The sequence below is a fragment of the Puccinia triticina genome, chromosome 4A (genome assembly GCF_026914185.1).
Source record: "Puccinia triticina chromosome 4A, complete sequence".
Taxonomy (NCBI): Eukaryota; Fungi; Basidiomycota; class Pucciniomycetes; order Pucciniales; family Pucciniaceae; genus Puccinia; species Puccinia triticina.
In genome coordinates this window covers 4,479,986-4,490,578 of record NC_070561.1, presented here as the reverse complement: position 1 = coordinate 4,490,578, position 10,593 = coordinate 4,479,986, and the positions used below count along the sequence as shown (strand labels likewise).

At 45.1% G+C, this 10,593-nt stretch overlaps 3 protein-coding genes across 3 annotated transcripts; 1 reads left to right on the top strand and 2 right to left on the bottom strand.

Annotated features, from left to right (window-relative positions):
• Positions 1 to 263: 263 nt before the first annotated feature.
• Positions 264 to 825, top strand: PtA15_4A529 (uncharacterized protein; the record flags this gene model as incomplete). The annotated part of the gene is made up of 3 exons (XM_053168422.1): positions 264 to 307; positions 393 to 630; positions 715 to 825. 3 exons carry the CDS (start codon positions 264 to 266, stop codon positions 823 to 825), a joined length of 393 nt encoding a protein of 130 aa, XP_053019633.1.
• A 2,561-nt stretch (positions 826 to 3,386) lies between these two features.
• Positions 3,387 to 4,684, bottom strand: PtA15_4A528 (uncharacterized protein; the record flags this gene model as incomplete). The annotated part of the gene is made up of 3 exons (XM_053168421.1): positions 3,387 to 3,681; positions 3,757 to 4,577; positions 4,673 to 4,684. The coding sequence occupies 3 exons, from the start codon at positions 4,682 to 4,684 to the stop codon at positions 3,387 to 3,389; spliced, it is 1,128 nt and encodes a 375-aa protein (XP_053019632.1).
• A 1,138-nt stretch (positions 4,685 to 5,822) lies between these two features.
• PtA15_4A527 (uncharacterized protein) lies at positions 5,823 to 7,200 on the bottom strand (the record flags this gene model as incomplete). Its single annotated transcript, XM_053168420.1, has 2 exons — positions 5,823 to 7,013; positions 7,111 to 7,200. The coding sequence occupies 2 exons, from the start codon at positions 7,198 to 7,200 to the stop codon at positions 5,823 to 5,825; spliced, it is 1,281 nt and encodes a 426-aa protein (XP_053019631.1).
• Between the last annotated feature and the right edge of the window lie 3,393 nt (positions 7,201 to 10,593).

The following is a 10,593-nucleotide window of genomic DNA, read 5'->3' as shown; positions in this document are numbered from 1 at the left end:
TCAGCGATACTCTGCAAGGGTGCCAAGGGGGAGAAATTTGTTTGCGGTCTGGTTGGAGCCTCCGAGGCGGAGCAGTGTTGAATTTATACCAGGTGTGCCGGGGTCGAACTGTGGTTGGAGGTTTTGAATATTCATTTTACAAGGCTGTTCATTATCGATGACACCTACAGAACATCTCGCCTGCACGGCAGAACCATGTCAGATACATAATCGGACCGACAATCCCCTCTCAGCGTACAACTCACCACGGACCAGAATTTGCCATGTCAACATCGGCTGCGAGATTGGGGCATGTTCCGGGAGCGAAGTGAGTGACAATGCTTTCATAGATTGATTATCTCTATCGACGGCTGAAAGTAGATGTGCTGAAAGAATGTTGAACGAGTCTGAAGGGTGATAACCTACTATGCCGATGCCGATGGCCAGTATTCTTCGAATAAAATCGGTTACGATGTTGACTTGTTTGAAGAGGCCGTCCGTAACATCGCCTTCGGGGAGCTTCGGACAAAAAAGGATGAGCGCCAAGTCGATGATCTCGGCAAGCTAGAACAACTCAGTATTACTGAACCTGAAGGATCAACGCAAGACGTTCAGCCGGTCTCGCTTAAGAAAGAAGATGTACAATTCATCGTAAGTTTCTTCAAGAGCTTTTCGTTTGATAATCAGTCCGAACACTCTTGACTAACTACATTCCCTTCGATCCTCTCAACGCAGTGCGTACAGCTCGAAGTATCTAGCAAGGTAGCTGAGAAAGCACTCAAACATGCCAAAGGTTCTTTAGAAGATGCACTCCTTCATTTGATTAATCAAGCGGATCTGAGATGAAGCTCTCAATGCCGCCAATCCAAATCTTTGTTTTGATATAGTTTCCTGACCCCAATACCTCATTAAGACAATTGTAATATTGCACACCTTCTCTTGGCTAATGTTATTTTTAGTTAACACCCTCGAAGACTAAATTTGAGCGTCACCGTCTCGCAACTCCCATCAGAGGAACGTGGTTTCTCGTCTGTTCATTAAGAGATCCCGAAACCACTTGAGGGTGGGTTTCCGCTCATCAATATCACCCGTGAACCCGATAATTGTGTCCAAAGTCGAGTCGACACAATGGCGTAGAGTCCAGAGCCTCAAGGATCGTCCCAGCTCCGTTGGAGATAGCGTCGCACGGAAGAACACCTCCCCCGTGGGTTGCAGCCTGGTGTAATTCTGATTACTACTCTGTTCCAACCTTCAACCTCTTTATCGCGGGGGTTCCACTTGGTGGATTCTGGGATGGGTATCTAGCTATCTTACTTGTGATAGTGGTACACATAGTGCAAATTGCGTAAATCCTCTTTCTCGGCATGTTTGTAAAGTTCTTGCTTAATCTTCTTGGTCCCGTCAAGATCTTGAGGATTAAGCTTCCTCGCAGATTTGAAAAAGACTTCCTACTATTTGTTGAGTCCCAAGTCACACATTTCCGTTGGTTTAGGTTGGTTTGATTGAATTCTGTTCGCCCTCAGAGAGAGTGACGATCTCAAGCTTGTTAACAACCCTACGGCGGTACCAGCCGACTTTCTTAGGGCCATCGGGTTGTATAATGCGGTCTAAAATAGCTCTTTCTCGATATATTATGGGGTGGTTTCCCCGAGGGGATCAGGGGCCTTGACCTGATCATGATGCCTCTGCCAGCAAATGTCAATTTGCCACTACATACTGCGCTTAAAGCTGACGTTGTCTGGCAAATATTTCAATATAAAACTGATGTGAACCCCTTTACCTTCAAGTTCAACCACTACACGTCTTACATAGCTACCCCGTTATCAGATTTCAGTTGTGTTAGCTGAGACTTTGTAGTCATTTGTATTTACTTTCATCACCTGCATATTCATAGTACGCAATGGTATAGGAAGCACACTTGAAAAAAACTAGTAGACAACTACTAGACACTGTGTAAAAATGGTAGACAATTACTTTATTGCAACAGTTATAATATAAAACTCAATAAAAGAAAATAAAACTTTAAAGAATGAAATGTAAACAGATTAGTTTTTTAAGAACAAATGTAATAATAAAATGTAGATAAATACCTTTAAAGAAAACGAATTGAATCAAAGAAACCTCAACACAATGATAACGACAACGACGCGCAAACACCAGGAATGTCACAACAAAACAGTCTAAAAACGATTGATTATAAAAACAAAAAGATGTCAATAATGAGTTGAACAATGCTGGTTATCAACTAAGGAATAAGACTGTATACCTGCCCAGAGACTGGTTCTAGCTCCTCCTGAGAGTTTGAAGTTGGCAAGAGTTAGGATTGAGTTTTTGGTTTGATGATTGATTTGATGCGAAGAAGAATGTCTTCGAGTAAGGTTGAATCGATGAAGGTTGGCGGGTTGACAATGAAAGCGATGATGATTTGATAAGAAGAAAGGAAATGGAACAGAAAGGGGAATTTGAGTTATTGGCGAATAATGTTGTAGATGATCAAAGTTTTTGAGCAGGGTTCTGATTGATCATCATCACTATGTAGATCAGATCAATGACTCATGCAGATTGGTATGCATAGGCGCATGCATAAACTAACATAACTCAATATGCGCGTTTAAAAACCCGACACACTGAGGTGTGAACCCGGCTACTATCCACCACTAGAAAACCTGGGTATAGTTTGCGCTTATTCTTAAACTATTGGGATCTTCAAATTGGCAAAAATTACGGCATCGCCTTGAAGATGAAAGAACCGTTGTCTGTTGGCTAGATACCTGAACCATTTCAATTTTTGACATCTGGTACAGCTTCTCTATCTCCCAAGTCTTGTAAAGACTGCTGGACACAAACCACCGCAGGATCATGAGCTATGTATTGCTCAGAGGTCAAACATTAAGCAAGTCTTAGCTTAATAGGGGGTATCAAATATAAGGAATCCACAATTAGAAACCAGTCAATTGTCCAGAAGTGAAATTTGTCACCAGTGCATCCAAAAATGGGGTAGGTGGAGAAACAGAATGTTTTAAAAATGGTGAGTTTCTTCAAACCAGTCAATTACATGATGGTGGATTTGCTCATATTTGATACCCCCTAATAAGAACGTTTCTTTTCGGAGTAAATTGAGAAACCTTTTGGATCTCAGAATTCCAGAACACGTGAAGCAAGCTTCTTGCAAAAAGAATCATAAAGCGGGTAATTGATAGCCGCAGCGCAGTGGACGGGATTCCACGAAGATTTAAACTTTACCCAGTTCATACAAAAACTTTTTTGAAGGATTATAAAATGGTTTACAGCCTTTTACAGCTGCATTAAACGTGTGGATGGATGGGAAACCAACTGTATGTAGTATAAAGCTCGAGATGGGAGGCAAAAATTTTAAAAACCATCATCGACAGTCCAGCCGGCCATTGCTACCAAGTGTAGCTTCCTACATTGTCTCTAATGTATATTGGACCTCGTTGTTCCATTTGCCCATCGGACTCTTCTTCACTTCCATCAAGAGTATCTGTCAGGTTATCGCAGATCACTTTCACCCCGCTTTTTGAACCAAAGACTTTCAACCTTTCGATTTCATCGTCACTGAGTATTCGACCGTGCGTTTCGACCGTCAAGTATTTCAAATTAGGCCAAATAGGTTCACGATGGTCCATCAATCGTTTGAGCTGTTGAATCGAAATGTGCGCGTTGTTTCCCAAGAAGATTGACCTTATCGAGAAAGCATCCCGAAATAATTCTAGAGATTCGAAAGGAAGGCTACTGTCCGTTGCCAAGCATTCCAACCGTGGCAAGCAGAAATGATATCGAAGTTCGAGATGCTGCGAGCCTGAGGTATCTGAGGGTCCTTCTTCTTGTTCTTTCCTGAGGGCGGGTATACTGGAAACGCAGAGGCTCTTCAGGCTGTCTTTGAATAGCATACAAAACGAATGAAGGGTCCGAATGGTTGCTCTGCTGGAATTATCAATCGTAATGTGACACATTGCCGCCTTCCACTTTATTTGACTCCAGCTCCCATCAAAGCAATGCACGAAAGTGAAATTGATGGTCTTGAGGGAAGACAGAGAAGATAGATGGAGGGCCAGTGGTGATACATTAACTCCCTTCGAACATTCGTGAGACTTGAACTCTGGAATGGTTGCATCGATGCCGTTGCATTCAAAGTGGACTAGATGTACCATCCCTTTTATCAACCTGACCACAAAATCTTCTTCAAACCGGGTATCAATTATCGGAGGTCTTATGGTTAAGAAGGTCAGATTGGAAAGCTTAGAGATAGGCTTCAACAACTGCGATGATGGAAACTCCACGTTGAAGGCAAAGTCTCCAAGCTCATCTATTGAGATAGGTTGAGGTTCGATATCCAGCGTAAGTCTAGTCAAACTCGTGCAAGATTGGAGAATATCATAGACCTGAGAGGATCGGCGCTCCTGGAATATTTGATGGGCTTTTATTCTGCTTGGTTTGGACTCCGCTGTTCCAGAAAGGCGAGGGGGAGGGTCATCGAGCTCAAACATGATGTGCTTCACCCGCCCCGAATGTCGATAGATGATTTCATGGTTGAGGGTCGACAGTCGAGGTAAATTTGCATAGTAGAGGTCGAGATGCTATGTGATGGTACACTTTGTCAGGTTACAGGCATGAAAATGCCGAAAAGCTGGAGAAAAGCAAGGAATCAGACCCACCTCCCAGTTCAACTGACTGCAAATTTCATAGAACGTTCTGTCCACCAATGCCAGATTGAGGAGATCGCAAGAGCATGCTTGCCTTTCCACTATTAGCTTTCGAAGCCAGTCAGCAATGAGTGCTTTAAGTTCTACTGGGAGTTGAAACAGGCTGGATTTTTTTGTTGAACTCATTGGAGCGGCAGTAAAGTAGTACGATGATATGATGATGTATGATGATAGTGAGAGATTCCAAAGTGTTGATGGATTTTGTCATTTGGGGCGACTGGTTATACATCCTTATATCTTGATCTCAGGTCGTGCAAGTTAACTGAGGAAAGCTCTTGGGACGGAGCTGAGCTGCCTGCAGAATTAATTTCCGACGGAAAATCAGTGAGCAAGGTAGAACATCCACAGGTTTTCCCCAAACGTATCTCTCAGTTACGTCAACTCAGTCGCAGTGTCTGTTATATCGTAACTGTATCTCAATGGAGCTGATAACATAAGTCCCGTTTGTCCGTCATTTTTACCTTTGTGCCAATGTGACTAGTGTACCACCCGATGCTCAGTTCGGCACAATCACAAATCAGGCGCTCAGTTATGGACTCCCTCCTTAGCTAATATTGAATCCTCCCGACGCTCTCTATGGGGAGGTACGTAGCGACCTGCCACATGGGAGCAGGGCTTTTGTTAAACGGTTTTGTCGAAACTTAGTATTTTCCGCGTTGTGAAGATTGACAACAGTTGTGCGAGTGATTTATTTCAGATGACACCTTGAGACCAAGGGGATTCTACTTCGCACCGGCACCGCTAAAAAATCCCATCCGGTTGAAACGTCCAACACGGCATCGGAAAGAATGGTCCAATTGCCCGACATGGCACCGGGCCATCATGTCTGATGCCGTGTAGGACGAGTTAACCGGGTAAGCATGAGCGGTTAAGCAATGAAAATGGCCTCTAATGAAGGCCTTCTTCACCCCACAAAAAGTTGATGACAAGTAAAGTTACATTCCAAATATGAAAGGAAAGAAATAAACATTCAAGGACAGATATAAGGGGGCTGCAAGGAGATGATTATGAAAAAGTTGAAAAATAAGAATTTACAGCTTCCAAAGAAGTTAACCTTCGAGGAAAATTAATGGGGGCTTCTCAGAAACAAAGTATCATTGACAATCCCGTTGGCCACGATTACCAAGTATAGCTTCCTACCGCTTCCCTAATTTCAGGTGGACCTCGTTCTTCCATTTCCGTTTCGAACTCTTCTTCGCTTCCATCAAGATCTTCTGTTAGGTCTTCGCAGCTCACTTGAACCCCGCTTTTTGAACCATAGCCTTTCAATTCTTCGATTTGATCGTTACTTAATATCCTATCGTTCATTTCGACCGTCAAATATTTCAGATTAGGCCAAATCGGCTCGTGATGATCCATCAATCCTTTAAGTTCTTGTAAGGAAATGTGCGGGTTGATTCCCAAGAAGAGTGATTTTATTGAGGGCGCCTCTCGAAATAATGTCAGAAATTCGAAAGGAATGCAGCTATCCGCTGCTAGACATTCCAACCTGGGCAAGCAGAAATTATACTGAAGATCAGGAGGCGGTAGAGTGATTGCGGTTCCTTCTTCTTCTTCGGTACTGGTGGTGGGTAGACCGGAAACACAGAGGCTCTCTAGGCTATCTGTGAATAGCATGCAGAAAGAATGAAGCGTCCCAACGGTTGCTCTGTTGCAATTATCGATCGTGATGTGACCTAACGCCGCTTTCCACTTGATTCGACTCCAACTCGAATCAAAGCAATGTACGAAAGTGAAAGTGATGGTCTTGAGTGAAGACAGAGAAGATAGATGAAGGGCCAGTGGTGACACATTAACTTGACTCGAGTTCGACCATTCACGAGGCTTGCACTCCCGAAAGGTGGCATCGATGCCGTTGCAGTCAAAATGAACTAGATTTACCATCCCTTTTATCAATCTGACCACGAAATCTTCTTCGAACCGGGTATCAATCATCGGAGGTCTCAGGTTTAAGCAGGTCAGATTACAAAGCTGAGAAATTGGCTTCAACAACTGCGATGATGGAAACTCCTGGTTAAAGGCAAAGTCTCCAAGCTCGTCTATTGATATCGAACGAGGTTCAATATCCAGCGTAAGTCTGGTCAAATTCGTGCAAGATTGGAGAATATCATAGACCTGAGAGGATCGGCGTTCCTGGAACAATTCGCGGGCTCTTATTCCGCTTGGTTTGGGCTCCACTTTTCCGAAAAAGTGCGGAGGATGATCATCGAGCTCGACTATGATGTGCTTCACCCGCCACGAATGCCGATGGATGATTTCATGGTTGAGCGTCGAAAGTCGTGGTAAATTTGCGTAGTAGAGGTCGAGATGCTAAGTGGTACACACCCGTTCAAAAACGAGAAAGTTTCCATCAGTTCACCAAATTTGCGTGCCGAAAAGTCGAAGACACTGCAGAAATCATACTCACTTCCCAGTTTAACTGGCTGCAAATTTCATAAAACGTTCTGTTCACCAATGCCAGATTGAGGAGATCGGAATGCCATGCTTGCCTTGTCATTATTAGTGCTCGAAGCCAGTCAACGACAAGTATTTTGAGTTCTACCGGGAGTTGAGACAGACTGGGTTTTTTTGCTGGACTCATTGGAAGTAAACTACTGGAATGATAGGACTAGAATGATAGGATGATAGCGAGAGATTTGAAAGCGTTGATATATAATCCTGTCTGGGTCAAATGATTCCATTCTTAAATACACATATCGGACTCTTTAAGGCACTTGAGAGAAGCTCTTGGGAGAGAGCTGATCTGCCTTCAGGAATTGTTTTTCGGCGCAACATGAGTGAGCAAGGTAAGCACAAAGGCTTTTTCTGGGGTCTAGGGGGTTCAGCCTTTCCGACTATCTCAAGTATTCATTGGTTACGTTGACTCAGTCCCAGTGTTATGTCTTTCTGAGACTGATCAGTCCGGTCGTTGTGCGACAAAGCCTTGTGGCAATGAGACCAGTGTGAGACCCGCCGCTCAGCTCGGCGCAAGTGACAAATCAGGCGATCAATCATGAAATCCACGCAAGATAAATAGTCCTTAGCTCACCTTATCATGAGGATGCTTAACATTGACGAGAGAACGTTGAACTACATGTTATGTAGGCGGGAACTGAGTTATGCCGAACCTTTCATCCGCTCAGTGTCTGGCTCAACAAACGTGTCACCTCGGCCACAGGAGGGGCCAGCGCCACTGCTACACAGCGACCTCCCACAAGGGGGGACCAGTCAAAGGGTTCGGTTGAGGCTTGAAGCTGCTTGAAGTTTTCGTTGCGAAGTTGGATACACCACGGGTCATGGCCTGTCATGGCGGATGTCAATCGGACACTTTAAGGGAGGCGGGCGGGGTCCCCCGGACCCTCGGCTCAAGAGGCTTAGTCCATGTCTGTCGCGCCTAAGCTGTACATTTTGTTGAGTTGTCTGTTAGTCTGCTACCATGATGTATCACCACAGTATGGAGGGCTGTCGGATCGACCCATGAGCACTACCAACCAACCACCCAGCTGGCAGCCACAAGTGTCTGTAGCCTAGTTGGTAAAGGCAGCACTCTAGTATGTGTCTCAGCATAGCTGAGGTCGTGAGTTTGACTCTCACCAGACACATCTTCATTTTACAGTCTCTACACATTTTTCGGAGGATGCGTGGTATGGGGATTTATTTCCTCATACCCATGCAGCCTCCTAGGGTAGCCCAAACGTTCCACCACAGTGGTTGGCTCCAAGCTACACCACGGGCCGTCGCGGACATTGGTCGGACATGCATTTGGACATGTCCGGGGATGTCCAGCTCTGGCCCTGCAGGAAACGTCCGCTGGATGCCACTTGCATTGCACGATGGCGGACGTTTCCCCAGAATGCATCCGCCGGATGCTTGCGGGACGCCTATCCTCCATCCCAAACCATGTCCCCCGGACAGATACAATTTTCAACACCGCTTGATGTGGCTGTCCATGGGGCATCCATCCTGCGTCCATTGGATGCTTTTCCCACCAGCCTAATTTCACTCGCTTGCATCCACACTGCCTCTGCTGCGGCCATTTATTTTGCTCAGTTAATTATAAACCCAATTTTACTTGGTTAAACCTTTTTTTAATTGTAATTTCAATTTTAAAAAGCAATTAAAATAACCTGGGTAACAATTAAAGTAAGCTAATCTTAGGCTAGGATAAGGGATCAATGCTGGTATTGGTCAAAATTAAGACAACAAAACCAAAAATTGAAAAATCCCCAGAAAAATCACCATCAATAAAAGAAACACAAGAACCAAGAACCCCCACCGCACAAAAAACAGAAGGGACACATTAATTACAAAAAAAGAAAGATAAATTTGAACAATTTTAGTGGGAGGGGCCGCTCGAGCCGCAGGGCCTACCAGCTTGTGATTGGAGAAGTCTGTCAAGCTTAAGTTGCACATCGTGTTCGTCCGGCAAAGGGGTGAGTATGTCGTCGCCATGCCTAACCTCGCCAAATGTCTTGGTGCTCCCCTTGATCTTGCCAAAGATGGCTTCATCCTTAGAAAGGATTGCTTGGCCCCATCTAGAATAAGCAATTGGGTCAATTGTGTTAAATCAAAAAGGACACATGATAATGAGATTGAAGAAAAATGGACTGACGCTGCTCGATAATCGGCGCCACGGGTCGCCAACTCTTTGATTTTCTCACTAATGAGATCCCATTGCGAGGGCTGGCCAAGCGTAGGGTTCATGACGTTATCAATAGTTTGAAGTCGCATGTGAGCGACTCGGGCAACAAAGATAATCTGCTGATTCGAATTACTGGCTTGGTTGCCATTCGCGGACGCCCCATCAGGCTGCAGGTGGTGTAAAATTGAGTCCGCAAGCGTATGGCGATCAGGCACCTCAACGTCGTCGATGAAGGTAATTTTCTTGGCCTTGGGGGGCACAATGTTTGAGAGGAGAATCTCTCGGACCGAGTACCGGACATGCCATTGAATTTCGCGGACCACCTTCACCAACCGTTTGTAGGCGGCCTTGTCTTTGCCGTCAAATGCACCAGGGATCTCCCTCCTGCGGAACTCAAGCGGGAGTTCCTGCAAACTCTTCTATTAAAAATTATAAATTTCAGTGTTGTAATCGATTTGAATGATGAGTGAAGGAAGAAAAAACATACCAATGTGAAGCTGAGCATTGACTTGTCTGCTGCGCGAGGCTTGGCGCGTCCGCACGTGTAGGACAGGAGGTGTGGATGGAGGAAAGCCTCTTTTGAGAGGTCGCAGATACGATCCTAAAAGAAATAAGGAAGAAATTTAGTATTTAATCATAGGGGGGGCTGATGAGGACTGACCCTTAAAGCTTGGCTGTACTGGTCAGCCTTTGGCGCGGGCGCTTCATCCTCGGTGATTGTATTCATTTGCCTTCCGTTTGCCGCGGCTTGCGAGCCCTGCTGTTTGCGCAGCATTTCGTGGTAGACCAGGAAGATGACTGGGGCGCCTGGCGTCTTTTTGAAGAACATACTGAATCAGATCAGCCAAAAACAAATAAGAAATGACTAGTAATACGTACCTTTAAGATGTCCATAGCATCTTGAAAGTGTTTTGCGTCAAGCTGATTGGTCTCGCCGCCAAACTTGGTGAGTAAGTTGGCGAGCATTTCCCTCTCGATGGTCGCAGAAGAATCATCTGTTGTTGTTGCAGGAGGAGGCTGAGGGCTGAGCAGTCTGAGGCCCGGGTTGTCCTTGTGGAACTGATCATCCAATTTTTCGATCTCCGGGTCTAGCGCGAGACCAGATTGGTCGTTCCGAGTGATGCCATCGCTCGAATTTCTACTATGGTCGGAATCCGCAATCCTTAGATCTCTATTGTCATCATCGCTTCCTTCATCACTTGGAGAAAGCGGGAGGGGGGGTGTAGGCGGCGGTGGTAACGGACTGGCCTCACGGCGACTTCGATTTTT